Source organism: Canis lupus, chromosome 27 (genome assembly GCF_048164855.1).
Source record: "Canis lupus baileyi chromosome 27, mCanLup2.hap1, whole genome shotgun sequence".
In the NCBI taxonomy this organism is placed as follows: Eukaryota; Metazoa; Chordata; class Mammalia; order Carnivora; family Canidae; genus Canis; species Canis lupus.
The window spans coordinates 9319556-9343159 of record NC_132864.1 but is presented as its reverse complement, the minus strand read 5'-3'; the positions used below and the strand labels follow the sequence as shown (position 1 = coordinate 9343159).

Here is a 23604-nt window from a genome sequence, read left to right as displayed (position 1 = left end):
TATCTCTAGTGGACACTATTTCTGAGAGTGGTGCTTTTCACCCCAGACTCACACCGTCAGCCCCACTGACAACTTGGTCATCTGTCTTTGCTCTGCCTGAACTCCACCAGTCAGAGGACTTCCTTATGGTTTTCCATACTTTCTATTACGTACAAACAACAGAGCAGGGGTTTTGTGTTCATTTTTTCCTCCAGGTATAAAACTGTATTTTAATACAGAGCAGGCTTAAGAATCACTACGTTGGAAAAATCAAAGAGCTGTGACAAGAGCGGGTATTATAATTCTTGTCAATTTTTGATTCAAGAAACTGCACCTCCCACGTGGCAGTTTATGAACCCCTATAACGTCCAAAGCCAAAAAAGGGAAACCAGGTACAAACCACAAAGAGAAGTAGTTAATGGGTCTCACATTTGAGGGACTTTTCATAATAAAGTTATACCAAAAATACAGCAACAGATAAAGAACAGTTTATTTGACAAAATTAGAACCCCCACATCCATGTAAGAGAACAATACAAAAGCCGGTGACTATCACACAGTTGAAGTTCACAGGTAACGTTTAACACTGCCAACGGTCTTGAATGACACTAAATCTGTTCAAAGTAAGGTAACATTTCTCCATGACTGGTCTTCAAGCTCAATGGCGTCCAAAAGGAAATGTCACAGAAGGACAGACTAAGCAAGGTTTAAAATACCCTGTAAGTTGCTTTGTAGCTTAGTTAGGACACATGGTCTTAAATAGGTCCTGATGCAAGCTCTTAAGAAAAAAATTCAACATCAAGAGTTGAAAAGGTAAGTCATTTCTGAAGCAGCAGATGAAATACGCTCAGTACCAGCCTGCTCTGACAAGCCAGCAGTGGCAAGATTGGTGGCTTATGAGAGACCTTCACACAAAATCTCTGCAGCATCAGATTACATTTTTATCTCTTAAAAAGCCCTCCTATTTCTCAAGATAAGATGTTTATTAATGAAAAAGGGGGAAAAAAAAGTGAGATCATCCTGTCTGCAGGGAGGGAATGGTCACCCTCGTCTAACATGGGAAGACACCGACCAACACACTCGCAGTCTCCTCGAGCCCCTATCACCTCGCCACAGCTTCTGTTGAGGAGCTTCGCGTCTGCTCCAGGGGGCCCCGTGTGATGGGAGACCACAGGAAGGCACTTACCCAGCTCATCTGGGAGAACACGACAAACAGTCTAGGTGCCCCATGTGCACGGTCAGGAAGGTGGAGAAGCATCTCCTGCTTGGTGCATGGCCACCTACGGTCCACCAGACATGGCCTCGGGGGTATCAGGTCCTCCTGCTGGCAGGTGCCCCATTTGCCCGTGACCGTTGCCGGTCGTACCTCACAGAAACAATCAGGAAAAGCAGGAGGGTGGCTCCCTGAATCGCAGCCAGGAGAAAGAAGTAGTAGTTCAGATGGCAGCCATTGATATTGCCTACGAAGACACAAGAGAGAAACACATCAGCTGCACTTAGGGACTTCTCAAGATTTTATCTATTATGTTTGGTTCCTATCAAGGTCAGGGTGATTTTTAACTGCAGTTATTAAAAAAGAAAGGAAATGAAAAAAAAAATTATATCTTTGTAATTCAAAACACACAAGTATTTTGTTTCTAAAACCACAGCAAAAGTCACTCTGAAGCCAGCTGTGTGTCTACCCCAGGCTCTGGACCGCAGTCTCTGGCATGAACCGCGCTCCCTGCTCCTCAAACGTCTCCCCGCTGGACGACAAAGGGATGAGGACAAAGCCCCTGGCCACGGGAATGCAGTAACAAAGCCTATTTCTGACCACATCCCCCAGAGAATCCATGCAATGGGCTGAAGAGAATCTGAGGAGGTAAATGAGGTGAGCGTCCACTGGCCACAACTGAAATCATGTGGAGAAAGTCTTTTTTTTTTTCTCCTTAAAATTTTCCAGTGCAGAAAGTTTGGGGAAAGTGAAAAAACCACCCCACTGTGTTCCTGCCCCCACCCTAGAAGCAAACACTGGACGGGATGGTGTTTCGTCTTTTCCAGCAGCTCCCTCCCCTTTAGGACTGACAGCTGGCCTAGCATGGACAGCTGTTCCAAGGAGGCCATCCTCATGCCGATCCTGAAAGCCATGTTCTCCACGGCTCGGGTCTAGAATCTGGATCCTTATCAACACCACACTTCGATACAGCTCAGATGCCATGTCCAGTCAGGAGTTCTGGATGCCTTGTGCCATTCAGTAATTCAGGTATAGTGAGCACCCTCCAACACACGTGCCTTTCACAAGCTAGGGCGGGTAGCTGACATACACTCCACATACTACATGTAGATAGTGTGTTTTTAAAACTCTTCTCCAAAATGTTCAGGTTTTAGCATCCTCAGGGTGATACAGGGACACACTTCATCTCAGCAGCTAACCTACTGAATGCTTGACTTTGGCCCAAGCACTAAGCATGGCCTTTTTCACACACACACTGTTCCGTTTAGCTCCCAATACACCCCAACTAGGCTGAAGAGGTTAGAGTCACAGACCCTGAAGCTCAACCAACAAAGCTCAAAGCCAAGAGGCCTGCTGTATCTGGGCTGTTTCTCCATCTGTGAAACGGGGAAAACATAGCAGCTAGCAGACAGTGTTATCGTGAGGGCCAAATGTGCAGGTAACATACCCAACACTGGACCCAGGACGCACTAAGGCTGTACTGTCGCCTGCCTGTTACCATCCTCACTGTACATGTGGGTCCAGGACCGTCAGGTCTGTAAACTGGGAGGCTTTCTGATGGAGAACCGAGTTTTCAAGGCACCACTTACCACAACCACTCAATGTGGAGAAGTAAGAATGTATTGAAATACGATGTTTGTATTGAAGCATTCAGAGCCACTCACAGCACATCGCCCTGAGCTCCCTACAAAGCCTGACCCCCATCGCCATGGCCCACAGGTGTCCTACCATTTACACCATTTGTCACCAACTGAAAAGGCTGACACATTTCTTGACAGATGAGCAAAGAGATGTATTGGTCAGCAGTGTCTCCAGAGAAAGCTGTTCTCTCTCACGTGTATCACATGCAGCTCTCTGATTCGCTTAATTTAAAAATCGAGGCTTCCATTTGTCTGGGTTACTCTGGAACTTCCCTTCTGTGTCTGAACAAGTACTAATGGCCAGTGTTTTATGGTGCTTGTATTTGTAAGCACAATTAAGGATCTATATAACACACATTTGTACAAGCGCTCAAGCAGGCTGCAGAAAACAGTGACTTCCCACATGGATTGGTTTGGGAAGGGATCTGGTAATACCCAAATTTCTAGCAGACCATCTACAACAGATAGTTAAGAATGGTGACTGATCAAAAACAAAAACAAAACAAAACAAAACAAAAAAAACGGTGACTGAGCCCCTACTGTGTGCTGGGCTCTGTCTCAGGTACTGGGAGGCCTGCACACCCCGTGGAGCCCAGGGTACACTGTCACCACTGCTGTGTTAGCTCCGTGCTACCAGAGGAGATTGCTGTTAGGATAATAATGACGTCATTCTACGCACTGATACTGAAATGTGCATCTCCCCAAATTAAGGAGTCATTTAAAAGTTGTGAAGCTTGGGCACCCAGGTGGCCAGTTGGTTAAATGTCTGCCTTTGGCTCAGGTCATGATCCTGGGCTCCCCTGGGATTGAGCACCCCACTGGGCTCTCTGCACAGCGTTGGGGGGGGTGGGGTCTGCTGCTCCCTCTTCCCCTCCCCACTACTCAGTCTCTCTCAAATAAATACATTTCAGAACTTCTGAAGCTCAAAGCTGGCATACCAAGAGAACTACACGCTGTTTTCCCTCTTTGGGTTGACCTGTGTGGGATTAGGAAGGGTATTCAGAAGCCAGTTCACTACCTGTAAGCAGTCACCCTGTACTTCCTTGGGCTTCTTCGCAGACCTAAAGGTAGTAAACTCTGGGTGACAGACTCCTGGGCCCCGGAGCAACAATCTCACACAATGTCCCCAGACATATGTGCAAGAAGGTCCTTAGCGGCTTTACTCATGACAGCCTCAAACTGGAAACATCACACCCAGCAAGAGTAGATCAGATCAGTGAACTGTGACTGACTCATCCACCAGCTACTCCTCAGAAGAAAGCAGTTACAGGGGATGATTCACAGACGTGTGGAATGGAGCAGGACACAGCAGCACAAAATCAGCAGAGTCCACAGGGCTTGACATTGCAGAACATGTGGTGAGTGGACAGGGTACAGAAGGCCGTAGGGAAGCCCCCTGAAATGTCCTGTATCCTGATCTGGATTAAACATGTTTCAAATTGTGCTTAAGACTGGTGTGCTTTGGGCAGCCTGGGTGGCTCAGCAGTTTAGCACTTCCTTCAGCCTAGGGTGTCGTGATCCTGGAGACCCGGAATCCAGTCCCACGTCAGGCTCCCTGCATGGAGCCTGCTTCTCCTTCTGCCTGTGTCTCTGCCTCTCTCTCTCTCTCTCTCATCAATAAATAAATAAAATCCTTAAAAAAAAAAAAAAAAGACTGGTGTGTTTAGGGGAGCCTGGGGGCTCAGTGGTTCAGTGTCTGACTCAGTTCTGGCTTAAGTAGTGACCGTAGGGTCATGGGATTTAGCCCTGCACTGGGGTGTGGGGGGGGTGTTCCCTGCTCAACATGGGATATGCTTGAGGATTTTCTCTCTCTAGAAAAAATAATCTTTAAAAAAATCCTTAGGCACCTGGGTGGCTCAGTGGTTGAACGTCCGACTTTAGCCCAGGTTGTGATCCTGGGGTCCTGGGATTGAGTCCTGCATCAGGCTCTCCACAAGGAGCCTCCTTCTCCCTCTATGTCTCTATCTCTCTCTGTGTCTCATGAATAAATAAATAAAATCTTAAAAAAAAAATCCTTAAAAAAAGAAAAAGATTGCTGTGCTTTAGTCTGAATTATCCTAGATCTAAATGATGATGTTCATGAAAACTTGGCCTCCTGAGAGAACAAGTACAGAAGGGAATGGTGTAAGAACAGGGACTCTTCCTCCACACCACATTCCTGTAACTACACAGGATGCTCTAAATCTACCTGCTTCCTTCATCAGCAACCTGAACCCATATACAGAAAGGAAGCTGTGGAAAAGCAGAGCCAGGAAGAGCACAGTCTGTGCAGAGAGACACACAAAGAGCCCAGGATGACACCTGCCACTCCTTCTACTGAAGATTTTATTCTGGTGTGGGGGGTGGGGGCTTACCTGGTCCCATCCTCCCCCCAAATCCCCAGTGGGAGGGAGCTGAGAGGAGCTGCCTGACCCACCGGGCACTTCCCACATCCGCATCCTCCTCTTGCCAAGTGGGCTGCGGGCATGGTTCACTGAACCTCTTCTCACTGGTGTGAAAATAAGGACAGGACAGGTCTCCTTGTGCCACGAGATATGGTGTGGGGCTGTTCTAGGACACTGCTATGAAAATAACACTAACACACAGGATCCAGCTTAAACCCCATGTCTGTGCCATGCCTGACAAGTCGAGATGAACCTCACAATGGATGGGCTGGAAGCCACCTTGTCAGAAGTCAAGGGCCAATGACAGTAAAGTCAGAGATACTAAATCAGCAACGAGGGGCTGAAATCACTAAAATTAATCTTTCAGAATACGCTGAAAAATAAGACAAAGAAACAGAAGAATCACAGAGTTCTGGTCTCTGCAGCAAAGCTTTCTCTGAAGGTTTGTCCTGTATGCAGAAAAACAGATCACAGGACACCAAGAATCCACGAAAATTCCCAGAAGCCACCATGCACCTGTTTCCTATTCCACAGCTGCTTATTGTCCAAGGGGCCCGGGAATAAACAGCAAAGCCCCAGAGCCTCCTGCTCTCTTCAAAACAACCAGACCTGAGCCAGCTGTGAACATGCTCTGACAGCTGGAACGCAGTGTGGCCAAGGCCCAAGGGCTTCGAGGGTGGCTTAGGTTTCTAGAAGTTACACTGGGACTCCATATCCTAAACTCACCCCTGAGGACAGGAATTTTTTTTTATTTTTGAAATATTTTATTTATTCATGAGAGACACAGAGAGGGAGAGGCAGAGACACAAGCAGAGGGTGAAGCAGGCTCCCTGCAGGAAGCCCGACGTGGGACTCGATCCTGGAACTCCAGGATCATGTCCTGAGCCGAAGGCAGATGCTCAACCACTGAGCCACTCAGGCATCCGTGAGGACAGGAATTTTAACTCAATCTGGGAGGGGCCTTTGGAATTCTGTATTTTCTTGGGGAAAGTCCCCAGGCTTTCATCAGAGTTACATGGGGATTTATTACCTAAAAGTAGAAACCTTCACCTCCTGCATCCAGTTAAAAGCTACCATAAATTGGGAAACAGCAAAACTCTCATCTTTTGTGAGTGATTTTGCTCAGCGCCCCGATATGCCACCTAACAGCATCAGCTATAAAATCCCCTCATGATGGTCACCAGTCATAGCTGTGATTAAAGTAAGGAAATTATCTGTCCGTGTTATTAAAGGCAGAGAATTTGGGACGCCTGGGTGGCTCAGTGGTTGAGCGTCTGCCTTCAGCCCAGGGTGTGATCCTGGAGTCCCTGCATCAAGTCCCACACTGGGCTCCCAGTATGGAGCCTGCTTCTCCCTTTGCCTGTGTCTCTGCCTCTCTCTCTCTCTGTGCATCTCTCATGAATAAATAAATAAGATCTTAAAGAAAAAATAAAAATAAAGCAGAGAATTTAAAGGTATTGTCAGAAAAAAAAAAAAAACCCAAATACAAAAAATACAAACTCAGGTAAATAAAAGGAACTTGGTGATACAGACTCTATTTGCCTCACAAAGATTGTGGCAGATATTAGGTGGAAAAGGCAGCCTACTGATGAAGGAGATTTCAAGTAAGTGGCAGCCCTGCAGACCCGGCACACTTGGCTGAGGCACATCTGTCCCCGCAACAGAAAGAGGCTCATCTGTGTCCCAACAAACTTGTGAGGATGTGGGAGATCAGGTGGGGAGTAGTCTCAGGCAGCTCCAGGACCTGCACGTTAGCAGCTCCTGGGCAGCTGTGCTCTGCTAACACGACCACAAACACTTGGACACCCGCTGCAGCCCAAGCCCAGGTCCTGTCAGAGGCCATGTTCAAACACACAGTGCAGCCCTTACCGAAGTCTGTGTGGTTGCTCATCCACCCGATGGCTTTGATGGACACCAGCTCCAACAGTCCAGAGCCCACGAATGAGCCAACACCAGAGAAGAAGAAGAACAAGCCCATTATGGCGCTCTGCATGGATTTGGGGGCAGCTGAATAGGCGAATTCTAGACCTATAAAAAGAAGAGGATGGTTTCCGTGAGAGGCGGGCTGACCCCGTCTACATACGGCGGGGTTAGCAGGGGCCCCACTTGGGGACTTGGGAAAGCAAGGCAGCTCCCTTCCCTATTTGGAAGACTGTATTTAACACAAGGTCAAGAAATCAAGGGCCCCTTCTATTCACTGTGACAGTCTTTCAAGTCATGGAGCAAAACGTCATTTTGTTGCTCTCAAACTTAAGGGTTATTAACATCTGACTTGTTGGCTCTAGTATTTCTTCATCTGAGGGTTGAAGAAGCAACTAAGGAGACTGTGAAAACAATGTATACAGACTAAAATGGGGATTCTATGTAAGACTTCTATCTTAAAGGCAATAGGTTTTAAAATAATTTCAACATGGACATCTAAAAATTCTGATTTTTATAACAACTGCATGTAGAGATGTATAACGTACTCCAAATGAAGGACCAGTCTGATTTATTTCCTTTACAGATTCATGAGTCCATTCTGATGAGTCTGGTGAAGGTGAGGAGGAAGAACCACCACCTACATCCCCCCCACAATAGATCGGCTCTGGTCATCATGAATTTTCTCCCTCCCTTCCAGCATCTGGGAACAGGTCTGCACACCATGTACTTGTCCACACCCCACAGAACCTTGCTCACAGGAGAGGCCTGTGCGAACAGCTTTTAGGAATCAGGTCTGCCGCCTGCACAAAGCTGACCTCACACACTCAGAGCTCTGGTGGCTCGGCTGCTGCAGTGTGACCACAGAGCTGAGGTTAGAAAGTAGCCAACCTGGGAGAAACCACCCACCACAAGCTCTTCCTCCTCCTTTCTCCTGTGGCATCTCCAAGGCAACAGACGATGTCATGGACATGTCTTTGGGAACCCTGTTTTTATATCTAGAGACGAGAACCTCAGCCACGGTACCACTGAACAACTCACACCATGAACCACAACTGTTGCCACGAAACAAAAGGGGCAGCAGGCTATTTGTGTCTCCGTGCATTCTAACAGGGTGTGTACAAGACACCATGCTCCTGTTCATTTAGGATCCTTCGAGCCCCAGAGCTGGGAAGGAGGGAAGCCTCACCTGCTATGCTGGCGAATATCTCACTGATGCCAATCAGCACATACTGTGGGACCTGCCACCATATTGGCAGGTCAGCAGCATAATACACCACTTTTCCGATGGTCTGATTGATGGTTTTCTCTTTAACAAGGTCCAGCCTTTTGCTCTCCAAAATTCCTAGAATTCATAAGCAGGTTAATAGAACACTCGTTCACTAACGTTTGCAATTAAACTAAAACACTACAGGCTTGCTACATGTTTATTGACCATTCTGAAAAGTAGAAGGGATGAGGCCCAATGACACACCTGCTCCAAAACCACCTGACCTAAGGGACCTCTTGACTTCCTAATTACTCAAACACTGATCGTAACAGATTATTTCAGGTGGGCGCTTTCCACCGCCTCAGGCAACAGATGCTCCACAAATGTGGTTTAATCTTCAAATGTCTGTATGGTGTACCTGTACTCTTCTGTTAAGCAGTCCTGCAGTAAGGACAGTGATAATGCACCCACTTCTGAGATGTTTTTCTCGCCATGGCAATGGATTTAGGCTGGTCCACTGACCTATTACCCTTATGACTACAACCCAAGCTACTACTGCTGACGCCAGTTCCCCTACTGGTGAACAGTGAACAGACTATATAGCAGCCCTGTGAAACTACTGGTCATTTTTTAAGGTAAACAAAAAGACACAAGGACATGAGCAAGAGCACAACCACTCCTTGTGAAACAAGTAATAAACCAATCAGAGTGAAGTTTAAAAGCAAGAGCTGTAGAACCAAGTTTTTAGGTTAGAGAGGTCACCAGTTTTGTTTCTAAAGAACTCTGTGAATAGAATAATAAGCCCTAGTGCTTAATATATATGAAAACAATTAGTATTTAAAACCATGAGTACGAGGAAGGATAGCTGTCTGGGAGAGGACAATGGACTCCATCTATTAAAAATACTCATTTTAAAACCTGAGAATGAGAAAGGTCCAGGCTACCAGTAACAAGAGGAGGGGAAGACAAACTCTGGAATCTGTCCCCAAGCCTAAAGGTCATGTGAAATGTCCCAACAAGAAGTGTATCGAACTAGGGGTGGTAGAAAGGGAGGTGGCCGGGGGTGGGGGTGACTGGGTGACGGGCACTGAGAGGGGCACTTGATGGGATGAGCAATGGGTGTTATTCTGTATGTTGGCAAATTGAACACCAATAAAAAATAAATTTATAAAAAAAATAAAAGGACTCAGAAATGAAAAAAAAAAGAGTGTGTATCAAGGGAGCACAGTAAGGACAGGCCCAGCTCCATCAGAAACACCTGCATCCATTCCCTGGAGGCACATGGAGGGGCCCTAACCCCTGCACCCTGTCATACAGGGTGAAGCGTAGGAGCAGACCTAGAGCTGTCTGCCTGGCACTCCTAGCTGCTCTAGATGGGTTGTTTGAGTGGCAGTGCCGTGGCTATCTCTGCCACGATGCTGGTGGTGGCACCAAGTGCCTTAGCCACAAGTGACAGCTGTCCTCTGTGCACAGGACAAAGTATGACCAGCTTCCTCTGGGTCAGCCAAGGTTCCCCTCACAATAAGGTCACTGTACTGACCACCAGTGTGCAGCTGAAAGGTTGTGGAGCAATTCTAGTGTAGCTGGGTCTGTAGGGAAGGACCCTTTCAACCAGTCCTGAGGGATGAAAACAAGCTGGAGAAAAACACTCTCATCCATAGGGCAGTTGAGAGGATTTGTGCATTTGTGTGGGGCGCAGAGGGGTTCCACTGGGGACAAGACATGCTCTGTGGTCCTACCCACAACACAGATGCCGTGCAGACGGGGGGAGAAGAGACAGAAATGAATGGTGCTGGCTGGGGGCACACAGAGGACAAGGCTGGAGCAGAACCTGTAGAAATAAATGAGAGCTGTCCTATGGGGGGCCAGGAAGGATAGGGAGGTGTGGCACACATGGCTGACCCTGCAGAAGGCAACAACAGAATGGGGCGCTGCCCGCAGGAGCTGCTAGGGGAGGAAGGGAAGCCACCAAGCACCGACACTCCAGGTCCAGGCCATCCTGAGTAACAGCAGAACTGACAAGGAAGCATCAATATTAATGTGAAGGAAGGTGCCAGGACAGCCAACATGGCACCCTCTTTGTTGACCAACTGCACTCTGCAGAGATCAAAGCCAACCAAACTCATCAGTGTGGGCAGGATGGGGGCATAATGCATACCAGCCCGGATGGGATCAGGTGAGAGGAAGGACTGGCCAAGATACAGCTGGCAGTGACCAGCAAAGGAAGAGGTGATGCCAAAACACAAATTTGCTCCATTACATTTCACAGACACGATGCCATTGGTGATCCACAGAAGCCAGAGATGCAAACAGCACCATGCTCTCGAAACATGAGTGCACTAAATCTGGCCTTGCTCCCAGACACAGGATTCCAGGTGCACCACCTCCCCACCAAGGGGCCATCTTCCCATGGGAACACACCTAACCCTGGAGAAGACAGAAACATGTGACGAAGTGACGGACACGCACCTCTCCAAGTCCTGGTTAGAACAAGTAGACAAACCCCACGAAGGCTTCATTTGGTGCAAGGGTTGCCATCTGGACATTCAAAGGCAAGCCCTGGCCTCCACTGATATGACACACAGCTCAGGACTCACTGAATGGAGATAGAAAGGTCAGTGCTCACGGGTTACTCTGGGAGACGCACACATCTGGGTGGGACCCGTGCCTCCATTCACCCGACGATGCACAGACCACCACAAATTCCGGGACCGTGAGCACATCCACAGGATCCACGGGACCCCTGGGCCCCGCGCAGGCACTGCGTTCAGAGCACCTGCCAGAACATGTCTGATGAATACAGCTGATGGCACTACAACAGAGGAACCATCATCCTAATCGGCTCCCTGAAAACATTTCCAGAAAGGAAGGCGTGAAGTCTGAATGCAGGACTTACAAAGCCATCGTCTCCCCCACACCACAATTAAACTAGGCTTTGTTAACAAATGGATAAACATCAGTCCTACTGAAGCAGTTCTCTGGAATTAGTCTTGGGTCATAAAGGAGGCAAACACCCAGGTTCAGTAGTCTTAGAAAACAAAAATCACAGCAAATCAAAGCACATGAGACCTGACAAAGCAGCACTGAAAGGCTAATTCATACCGTTCTGTGGTTTTCACCATTAAACAGGGAAGAAAAATCAAAAGTATATGAATACTCTAACCAATGAGAGAGAAAATCACAAAACAAACCCAAGGAAAAGAGAGAAATCATATTTTAATTTTTCTCTATTATTAGAAAACATAAAGTCAAATAAATTAAAGAGATACGTCTATGAAAAAAATCATAAAACACAGTTTTGACAAGCCTAATATAAGAAAAAAAAGCACATAAATACATGAAACTAGAAATGAGGAAGGAAACACAACAGATTTATTTATTCATGAGACACAGAGAGAGAGAGACAGACAGAGAGGGAGGGAGAGAGGGAAAGAGGGGGGGAAGAGAGAGAGAGAGCGCAGAGACACAAGCAGAGGGAGAAGCAGGGAGTCTGATGTGGGACTTGATCCTGGGACTCTAGGATCATGTCCTGGGCCGAAGGCAGGCGATAAATCGAGGAGCCACCAAGTGATACCCTACTTGGGACTTTTTTTGAAGAACACTTAAGTGATTTAAGAGAAAACACAATCTGCACAAAATTGAGAAAAAGATGAAAACATCACCCCATTTCTCCTGAGAGAGTAACAGGCTCCCCTGGGAGCAGACAGATAATTCTCCCCCTGCTGAAATATTCCCCTGCTCAGAGAAATTAGGGTTTACTAATACCTTCTTTTTTTTTTTTTAGATTTATTTATTTATTCATGAGAGACACAGAGACACAGGCAGAGGGAGAAGCAGGCTCCACACAGGGAGCCCAATGCAGGACTCAATCCCGAGACACCAGGATCATGTCCTAGGCCGAAGGCAGGCGCTAAACCACTGAGCCACCCAGGCATCCCTACTAATTCCTTTTATGAAGCTATATGACCCTGACACCAAATCATAGACTGATGTCAACTATGGATAGAGGCACATAGCAGAGACTGCACACAATCAAAGTCAGCCCTCTGGACAAACAGGTTTGTTTTAGAAACGCAGAAATGAGTATCAGGAATTTAATGTAAATTAAAAAAACATGAACACCGGGTGTGTGTGTGGGGGGGGAGGCATATAATCCTATTAGAAACCAAAATATGTTACCAGAGAAAAACTCAACATTTCTCCCAAAAATACTCAGTAGACTTGAAATAAAGTTTAGAAATTTAGCATCGCCATGAATATGTATCTCAAACCCAAGTTCAAAGCTTCCCAGTGAGCTGCCCTGGAGATGCCCCCGTTAAAGCCCAGGTGGGAGCAGGTTCTCCATCACCACCAGCTCTACCAGCACAAAAGAAAGTCTCGCCAACACCACCTAACAGAAAGGGAGGAAGAATCACCAATGAAGGCAAGAAAATAAACTATGGTATTTGAAGAAAATAAGTGACCATTTGAAAAGAATTCATCTGAACTCAGAATTTTAAAAAATCCCGTATGTGAGCAAGCAAAAATACAAAAGTAGTTAGGAATAAACCTAACATAAAATGCATAGGACCTAAAAGAAAGAAATGCATAAAACTGCACGATACCATAAATTAAAGAAAACATGAAAACATTGTAAAGAGTATTCCTCAGATGAAAGTTCTGATTACATATCAACACGAACAAGAAAGGCTCGGCACAGGGGCCTGGAGGGCTCATTTGGTGAAGGGTCTGCCTTCAGCTCAGGTCATAATCTCAGGGTCCTGGGTTTGAGTCCTACACCCGGCTCCCTCCTCAGCGAGGAGTCTGCCTCTCCCCTCTGCCCCTACCCCCTGCTCGTACTCTCACTCACTCGAATGAATTAAAAAAAAAAAAAATCTTTAAAAAAAAGAAAAAGCAAACCTTGCTACGAAATGCCCCAGGGCATAAGTGTACACAGAATCTGATGACTGATAATGTGGGAGAGGATCATCATCATAAAATACACATCAAAACGAAGATACACTGTATTTAAATCCTTCAGGTAAGAGATTCACAGAAAACGTAATGAGAAGGGAGCTGACAGGGCAGAGCTCATGGCCTGAACACTTTCAAGTGGAGGAACCCACTGAGAGGACAGCGGGCTGAGAGTACATGTGGATGCGGGGGTGGTGCACAGACTGGACGCAGCTATCTGCATACTATGAAGGGACTGGTCTAAAAACTGATGGTACATTTAACAAGAGAATATGATGTAGTTGTTAAAAAACACAAATGTGTAAATGACACGGTACAGATACAACATATAAAAACAATTAAGTTTACACTGTGAATAGTTGGTTTCATTTCTTTTTAAAAACAAATGAATGTAGCTGTCCAGAAACTGTCTCAGGAAGACGTCACGTGGTCGTCTTGGACAGTGGGATAATGGCACAGGGGGGTCTCCCCTGCTCTTCTGTGTGTTTGTAATGACCATGAACCGACTATGTGATAGTATGTCTGAAAACCCTGCTGCAGACCAGTGGTTCTTAACTAAGCAAGGTATGACCCAGGGAGAGGCTCTCAGTGGACTCTGCCCCGTTTCTGATGCTCTCTGGCCCTGATGCCTGGGCACGGATTCCCACGTACAGCCCTGTGTGACGGGATACCTAGGATACCACCAGTGGGACGGGGGAGCCAGCAGGCGGATGGGAGGGCACTGCCAGCCTGGGATGATGGTGGAGTCACTACCTCTCTGAAGATCCTTCTGTCAGATTAATAAAAGCCTTAAGAGGATGCCACGGTTACACTTGTAGATATCTGAAGAGTAAATCAATCTCCCTGTAGTAAGGACTATAGTCACAAACCCAAGCACCCAAAAGCAATCCCCAAGAGCAGAGGACTACAGAAGAACGTCTGATGTGGGAAGGATATTCGTGATACATTAGGGCTTGTTTTCAAAGTGCACACAAAGGAAATATAAACTATCTACCACATAACATGTATGTAATTTTCCCCAGGCATCTGCAAAATGGTAATTATTGGTTTCCTCAGGTGGTGGAATTAGTGTGCGTGCACATGCAATGGCTCATCTGTATCTCTGGTTTTTTTCCTTCTCTGTAGCATGCACAGCTTTTATTATACTCTTAGGGTTTTTCTGACACTTACTTTTTTTTCTCAATCAGGCTCATATCAGCTTGCACAACAGGATTTCGTTTTTGCAACAACACAGAGGGTATGTGTACACACACACACAAACAAGATCAGACAGGTTCACAACACCCCAGTGGGTGTTTCCTTAGAGCATCTCTAAGGAAATTACAGCTGGTTTTTATTTTCTTCTCTATGCTCCCAAGACCACCTTTCCTCCAGCAAGCATCTATTGCTCCAGTAACTCAGGAGGATACACACAGTTCTTTAAAGGGAAAAGGAAATCTAACCAATGAACATACTTCCTTTTTCCTTATACACACTTGAAAAAACCCCCGGGGCCTGCCGGATTCTCATCTGAGAGACCAGAAAGAACCATTACCAGCAGCCATGGTTCTACATGGAAGATACTGATTGGTTATGGGGGAGGGTAGTAAGTACAAAGGCAAAACAGTTCCCTTTCTATTAAAATTTTGGTTTGCTAGGATGGTTTCAGGTCTCTACTCAAAACTTATTAATGTTCCAATTAAATAATACCCACTACAGCTGGAAGTAAAATTGTGCGAAGCTCTGGCCACTTTTACATTACATTTAATAAACTGTGCTTAAGTCAAGTACCACATACTTAATACCTCGGAACCAGTGACTTTGAGGCTCTTTCCTACTATTTAAGAACACAAGCGGGGCGGGCGCCTGGGTGGCTCAGCGGTTGAACATCTGCCTTGGGCCCGGGGCATGATCCCGGAGTTCTGGGATCGAGTCCTACTTCCTGCATGAGGCCTGCTTCTCCCTCAGCCTATGTCTCTGCCCCTCTCTCTCTATCTCTCATGAATGAATATATAAAGTCTTAAAATAAGTAAATAAATAAGAACACAAGCATTGTGGGTGTCTTTCATTTCTAAGAAAACAATTCTACCTCAGAAGCCTGAGGGCCACATGACTGTATAGCTCCCCCTACCTGGGGTGCAGTGGGCAGGCAGAGCACAGACCATCCTGCCCATGCTGGGAGTGAAGTGCCATGTGCCACTGACCCTGGGGAAAGGTGGATGCCATGCCCACCGTGTACTGTCAGTGGTCAGCCACCACATGCTGCCTCCTACACAAACACATGCAGAACACCTGCTGTGGTTCTCAGGGAGGCCGCCAGAAGCCACCTAGCCCATAACCAAACCAAAACACAAGATGGTATTAAAGGAGCCCTAAGCCAGAATCTCCTAGGAAATGCCTGTAAACCTCGAACACCTCCCTTCCCAAGGGGAGGGACAAGGGGAGCTGTGGGGCCAAGTTGAACCCATGGTGGGTGCTCAGAGGAGGTAGGACAGACAGCATCCCTGGGCAGCTCTGTTAGCCCAGACGGCCCTGAGGACCTCTGACCCTGCTTCACGAGACCCCAGCTCCAGCACCAGCATGGTCTGTTTGGTTGTTATTTGCTCCTGCTTACTCCCCACGTGCCACTGGGCTGGAGAAGTGGAATCACGGATGAAGCACACAGTATAAACATCATGCACACACGACCTCGCTGTAATTATCTGTTTGATCAAGAGAAAACCTAATTGTCTTCTAAAATGTCTCGGTCCCTGGAATATAGATTTCTTAAGCCTGGGGACTCATTTCTTTAAACCTATGAAGTACTCTATCAATATGTTCACTCCGGGGACAGTGCATGGAGGCTGCTGGAAAGCACTACTAGAGAATATTAAATTCTGTCTCAGCAATGCTTAATGTTCAATTTCTCATAACCCTGGGTGATACATAGTTGGTTCCAGAGTATCAGCTTTTCTGTTCTTATTATGTAACTGAGCTGTCTCACGGTTCAATGATTTTCAAATATTAATGAAGGAAGAACTCCAGAGTGAGTTAACAAAGCCAGCGGTATCTCGGCTCTATCAGCAGAAGGTATTCCAACTCTCAGCTCAGAATGTTAAGAATCACAGAAACACAAAGGGGCCCCAAGGGAAACTCCCCTCATCAGGGTTTTGGTGCTTCAGGCTAGGGGTTGGGGGCGGGTCACGAGCCTAGTTTGATAAAACCCTTCTCCTGACGAAAAGCATAGGCAATTGTTGAGGGGCACCAAAGCCTGCTTCTGTACCCAACAGGAAGAGTACAGAGATGAACCCAGGTCTTGAGAATGATAGAAAAACTCATCCAGTCAGCAATCTCCATCAGAAGAGAGAACAAACCTCCTCTGATGCAAATCAAGTCACTTTGCAGAGCACTTTCCTGGTTTCAGCTCAAGAAGAGAAAGAGCAGAGCTCTAAGGAGAACATCTTTCCCTTCACAAATAGAAACTAGAAGTGAACACCACCTGTTCCCCAACAACTCCTATCTGTTTTCTTTTGGGTTGTGCACACGCGGCATGACCGGGCTGGTCACAGTACTCTGAGTCACCCACTGCTAATGCCAGTTTCAAGCTTCAGAAACGAGACAGAAATGCCTCCCCACCTGCAGCGAAGGCAGAACACATCACAAAGAACATTCCAACAGCGATCCTTTTTAGGGATGACGGGAGTAAGCCGTGTCTTCTCAGAATGGGATCAACCAGTTTATCCTTCAAGGGAATTAACAGGAGGATGAGAACCGCGTCGAACATGGTCAGCCAGGCCGCGGGGAACTGGAATCGAAACACACGAGATAAGGTTAGTTCTCCGAAAGAGTAAGTTGTCACTTATCTCATAACTCATAACGTATAACTGGGAAAATCTTTATTCTATAAGAGTCCATTATTAGCGTATAACCTCCTAGGGAAAAAGCCTCACTTTCAAGATGTTGGAATTGAAAAAGATTTTCATCTCTAAGTGCATTTGCATTTGTTCTTCTGTGCTTTTAGGGAGAAAAAAAATCAGATAGGAAATTAGTGTTTGGTTGACATCGGTCAACAATCTAATAAACAACATGGCCAATAGAAGAATAGTCCCTAAAAGAAGCAGAAGTTCCATTCCAACGAGAATACTGCTGGTTCATGCAACCGCTGATATTTGTGAAGGACCTAACCTGGCCGAAGGAACCTGCCTGTTACATAAGCTCTGCATGACAATTTTCAGATCGTTTCAGTTATTCTCACCGTATGAGGAGTGGCTGTAATACTGGATATTGCTGGAATCTTCAAATGAAGACTCTGCAGAACATAGGTTGTCTGCATCTGGGTGTAAAAAGTGGTATTGTTACAAGAGGGAACACTCCAGCATGCTGCCCACCCCCAGACCGCTCTGTGAGGACATGCACATGGCTGGGGTCTGAAAACAGATCAATTATTTAGTCATCATACAAGTCATCTGGAGATCAACTTTGGAAAAGAAATAACAGAGGAATTAAACTCAAAGTCGGGGCCTGGAAAAACAGAAATGCACCCATTCTTAGCTTCTCTCATGGGAAGGTTCTCAAAATGCCCAACTCAGCAGAAGTGAGTTCCATGACTGGAAACAGGACTGCAAGATCCCAGAGACTCTTGGAAAGGACACCACAGCACCCTTGCACTCCAGTGGTGGCCAAAGCGAGGGTGGGGACAGAAAGTAATTTTCACCCGACTATCACCACTCACTTGAAAGTACACTGTCCAGTACGGTATCAAAGCCAAGAAAACAGGGATGATCTTCACAAGGGCCTTCACGTCCTCCACTGTGTCTTCTGAAAACGGCCCTCCACGAGACCTCTTACATGAATCAAACAGACTGTGTTTAGAAGAGTGCTGAAGGACTCCAAGGCCTTCACTTTGGGAGATAAAATGAAGGAGTTAGTTTTCTTCCACCCCTAGAAATCAAGTACTTGGCAACAATTTAAGTTCGGAGGCAGGAAGCCAGCTTACTATACGGATCTGCTTTAATGCCATCCTATTCCTGACTGACCACACACACTGAATACAGCAACCTAGGCTAGCCAGGAACACAGCACCGTGGACACAGCTGGCAGAGGGTCCCATCTGGAAGCACACCCATGCCTCCTGCCTCTGGACGAGGGTACAGACACAGCACGACTGTTCGGAACATGACTGCACTCTTCCCCAGCTCCGCTCACTCAGGCTGAGAAAGACCTACCATCTCACCTGAAGCTGCCCACTACTTCAGCTACATCGCTGGATTAGCGTTTGAGAAAAAAAAAAAATGGGCTGGATTGTTTGGATTTTGAATCACGTGGCTTTTTCAAATGTGAAAACTTCAAAACCATAATACTGATGCTGTTAATAGAGGCATTTATTTAAATGCAGCCACTGATAGGACCATAAGGAAAGGTTCTGCTCTGGCAGGGAAAGCTGTGATCATGATGGTAACATGCCAATGTCACTGGCAGCAGGTGGCACTCAGTGCTTGCTCATTACCCTGGACCGTGCCCCTGTGAGGCATCAAGACCAGCTTATGGGCCCCAGGGCAGAGAACTGGGGCTGGAATTTGAGCCAGGCAGCCCAGGGCACACTACCTGCCCCTCTGCTCCCTGGTCACAAGCATCACCCTCATGCTCAGGTGTGCTGGATGTGTTGAACCTTGTGGTCCTAGCTCATGCATTAGCGGCTGCACCTGCTCACTTATGCTAGGACAGTTTCATTAATTATAAAATGAACAGGTCCCAGTGGATAGCTCCAAAACACTCTATTGGACATGTATGCTTAGGTTCTTAGAGACAAAACAAAACAAAACAAAAATTGTTTTATTTGCCAACTATTCTCTAAAACTAGAAATACTAGGACATAATTAATTACCATTAAGAATTCTTCCAATTCTGAGATGCAGCTATACATGGCAGTTGTCTGCTTTTTAGTTTATAAACGCTTATCCAAAGTAACTAAGTTACTACTATTTTAAATCATTTTTGTCTTATAACATTGACATTTTTTCATCTGAATATTCAGAGTGGGTGGGGGAGATAACCAAAAAACTGAAACCACAACTTAATATTTTAGCCAAATTTTGCATAGGACAACTAAATTCAATTCAGCAAATATTTATCGGGCACATACTCATTATGCCCAGGTCTGTTATGCCTGGGTGCTAGAGATACACAAATAAATTTTAAAAAGATACTACTCCACTACTCGCATCATATGTAGCTTATCTAGTAAGGAAAAATTATCAGGAAAACCACACTCAAAGAGAAACTCTAAACTCCAAAAATACTATTCATACTGTCATTTGAAAGTATTCACAGCTTCTCCATTTTTGGCGGGGGGAGGGGGTGGGGGGCAAAAAAGAAGAATATGTGAAGTCCTTACATAACTATTACAGATACAATCAGTGACTTAACTACATCATACTACATGTGTTTCTCTAAAAACATGTCAAAGTCAAGTAACCAATCCATTTTTACACATAGAATCACTCAGACATGTTACTGGTTACATTACTTACTTTGTATCATTAAAATATTCTGGGAAGTACTAAGTCCACATGCACTTCAGGCTCTCCCTACCTCATACACACAGCTAGTGTATTATTATGAATACACAAGGGTCCAACATGGAGCCACAGACACAAATAACATGGAACAGATAGGACCAAATGGTGACCTAGCTCCACAGGGCCACTGCCCCCCTAGAACTGTCTGCAGAGGCTCTATGTGCACAGAGGCACTCTCCTGGGAAGGGGGGGCTACTAATTCTCAGATTCTCAACTCAAGAAGTATCCATCTCAAAAAAGGTTTAGAACTATTCCCAGTCAGATGAACTGAACAGATACACATGGATGTCTCACGTAAAATGAGTGTTAAAACTAATCTTCGAGACACTGATCCACCTATACCAGCAAGAAACCAGAACTGGGCCAGATGAAGGAAACAATGGCTGATGTTGCACCTCTGTAGGTGTTTGGAGCCGACTTTCTACAAGAATATCCTAACCAAGTAGTTCATATCAATGGGGCTCTCATCACGGACCAGGCATTCCTGAGAACTGCACACACTTCAGTTTCTCAGGCCTCACGACAACCGTGTGAGATGAACCCCACATCCACTGTACAAAAAGAGAATGCAGGCTTGGCAAGATCATTAACCTGTCCAAGATCACAGAGCTCAGAGTCTGTGTACCAGGAGAGCATAATGTGAGAATTCTCGGGACCACTGACCTCTCTGCAAGATCATCCTTTTTATCTTAACTGTGCCAGTCGTCAAAAACAAATCTAAAGGGAAACCAGATTCTGAAGTAGAAGTGCGGATCTTTCTCGTCATGACATCTGTGCACTTAAAACCCAAAAATGTCCATGAAGCAGGACTGTCCTCTTGCAGAAATGTCTACCAGGTACCACCCAGACAGACACACTGAAACTTTAAAAGCTGTTCCTTCAAAAGGATGCATTTTGCTCATGAGTAATCCATCTACAGAACAAACATCTGGACGATGAAACCCTACTTCTGCCTAGTTGAAGCAAGGCTCTGGCAAAGCAGCAGAAAGGCAGCACTATTTTAATGCTCAAAAATTTGTTGGTGTGGTGCCACCACTGTGGTTCTGAATGAGGAGTCTGAGTGCCACACTGACCCACAAGGATGCCAGGACTGGCTGGGAGATTGGAGGGAGCTCTGTGCGGGGACAGCTGAGGAACCAGAGTAGCCTGGAGCCAAGGGGCACAGCCACAAGAGCTATTCTGGTACAGCTTCAAACCTACTGCGTGGAAGCAGGTATTAGACATTCACAGGACTCCAAGGGCATACATAAGATACATGCGGATCAGCCACAAAGGGGCAGAACTTTCCTGCAGCCAGGGCCCCCCCCCCGAGCAATGAGCGTGCTGCCCTGACAGGAGCTAAATGGTTAGCCTCTGGCTCAGGGACTGACCACCCCTCAGGAATGCCTACTTTGATCAAAATATTACTTGAGGAGGGTCAACTACAAAGGTTCCCAGGAACTTCTCTAGGGTGATGGAAATATTCTATATATCCTGAGTGCTTGGTGGTTGCACAATCACATAAGGCTGTCATAATTCCAGAACAGTAAAGTTGAGAAGCCTGCACTGCACTGCACGTGGATTATGCTTCAATAACAAACACCAAAATTGCTGAAGTCTCTTCTCAGGCTAAATTCTGGACTTCCCTCTATTAATATGCAGCTGGGGTAAGCTACCACCTGTCCCTATTTGTCTGGGACTTCCCAAGGATGTGGGGCTTTCGGTGCTGAAACAAGGAAGTCCCACACAAAGGGGATGATGTAGTTCCCCTGCCTGCATCTCAAAACTCTGCTCTTATGTCCTTCTGGCACAGAATGGCTGCAGTGACCACGGGATGACAGGCCCAATCTAACCCACTCAGTGGCCCACTCAGAGTAGGAACAGCTTACTATTTAAGGAATACAGAGAGGTACCTACAAAGCAAACAACTGCTTGATTTTTCATTCAAATGAATTTCAAAACTTTTTAAAATACAAAGAGAAATGTACACTGTATGTGTAGTGTCTCTCCCATGCTCTGCCAATTTCTTTATAGAAGCAAGAGATCCATCCAAATCAGCAGTAAGACGAAATTCAATGTGGAAGTTAGACACCAAAAGTCTGCCTCTATGAGGAGAACAGACACCTTACAGCACCTTCTCAAACTGATGTGGGACATTGAAACCCACTGGCCCAGTTCCCTGCACACAGTAAGCCTGCGTCAGACACACACGAGTACTTTATTGACAGCAATGGGGAAGTCGTGTTAGGTGAAGCCTATGATCATAACCTGGTACTTACCCACTCTGACTGTGTTCTCCGATTCGCTTCTGGGGACGACACGAATATGCCAGTATCTTGAACATATAGGTGAAGGCACTGCCATCGGGAGGCTTGGTGATAAAGACGCTCTGGCCGCAGAGGAAGACCAGGAAAGCCACGCCAATGCAGACAGCTGGGATGAGGTAGCCAGTCACAAAGCCCACGTTCTGCTGAATGTAGGCAATGCCTCCCAGTGAAATGATTGCTCCCAGATTAATGCTCCAATAAAACCAATTAAAAAACCTTCTTGTGGCTTCTGGACCTCGGTCTTTAACCTAAAACAACAGGGAGGAAACAGATTTTAAAACATGGTGATCTTCAAGGATGGAAAGCCTGTATAATGTGGGCACCTGGATGGCTCAGTTGGTGAAGCGTCTGCCTTTGGCTCAGGTCATGATCTCAGAGGCCTGGGATCAAGTCCTATGTTGGGCTCCCTGCTCAGCAGGGAGTCTGCTTCTCCCTGTCCCTCTGTGTGCCTGCATGCACTTGCTCACATGCACACGTGCTCTTTCATTTTCTCTCTTGCTGTCTCAAATAATTAGATAAATCTTAAAAAAAAAAAAAAAAAAAAAGGAAAGAAAAAGAAAAGCCTGTATAATGAAGTGACTAAGGTCACTGGAACACAATCGACCGGTGTTTACAGATACATTCAGTGTCCCTGACAAAGGAGCACCCTGTAACTTCCAATCACTATACTTTCTGGATAGTGTTTTTCTTAATTATGCTGAAATCCAAGAAATCCAAGAGAGTTTCTCAAAGTAACATCTGGGGACCGCCTTCTCTGGAAACACCGGAATGCTCCCTAAAAGTGCTGATTCACAAGCCTCTCTGGCCAGAGCTAATGAGTCCTCATCTCTGGGATTCGGACCCAGGGATTGGCCTTTTAAACATTTTCCAGGCGACTTCTGCTCACAGGTTAAGTTTTAGAACCACTGCTATAGAGCTCCACGCACAAAGGAAATTCCAGACTGAAACTAACCCTATATACTCTTTCATACCAGGAAGGCTATGGAGGGAATCAGAAGACATTCTGGTAAGGACAGAGATTCCTGGAGGCTTCAACAATCCCTCACCTCCTGAACTTCGACAGAAGTAGGGGGTAACACTGTTCACAGGACTACTGCAATGGGCCCCACGGTGCTAGTGGCACTCCACGGGGGGGGGGGGGACAGGTGCCCCACACACCTTCCCTTCTTGCCATGACATCCGCATCTACACAGATGCCACCTCTACACTAGCTGGTGATCTCATATACAATTTCTAAACCAGCTTACTAGCTAAAGGCTGACACTAGATTGCATACAAAGGCTGTCCTAGGAACCTCTGTTGTCTCCTCCTTACAAGTTACAAAAAGGAGGATTTCTATTTCAGTCACAGATGTGACGTGTTCCATGAAGCAGTCCCCACCTGCAGAGCACAAAGAAGGTTACCCATGGGGGCCCAAAGAACCAAGGGCCAGATATAAAAAAGCACCTTGTTAGCAGTCACATA

At 46.2% G+C, this 23604-nt stretch overlaps 1 protein-coding gene across 1 annotated transcript in view; it reads right to left on the bottom strand.

Moving 5' to 3' along the window:
• Positions 1-445: 445 nt before the first annotated feature.
• Positions 446-23604, bottom strand: part of SLC15A4 (solute carrier family 15 member 4) — a 28244-nt gene continuing 5085 nt past the window's right edge. The window contains exons 2-8 of the mRNA XM_072802139.1: positions 22093-22388; positions 17989-18157; positions 17512-17589; positions 16893-17061; positions 8325-8480; positions 7085-7243; positions 446-1438 (exon numbers count right to left, since the gene is read on the bottom strand). Coding sequence (XP_072658240.1) covers positions 1290-1438; positions 7085-7243; positions 8325-8480; positions 16893-17061; positions 17512-17589; positions 17989-18157; positions 22093-22388 — 1176 coding nt within the window. The 3' untranslated portion in view covers positions 446-1289. The remainder of the gene's footprint in view (positions 1439-7084; positions 7244-8324; positions 8481-16892; positions 17062-17511; positions 17590-17988; positions 18158-22092; positions 22389-23604) is intronic.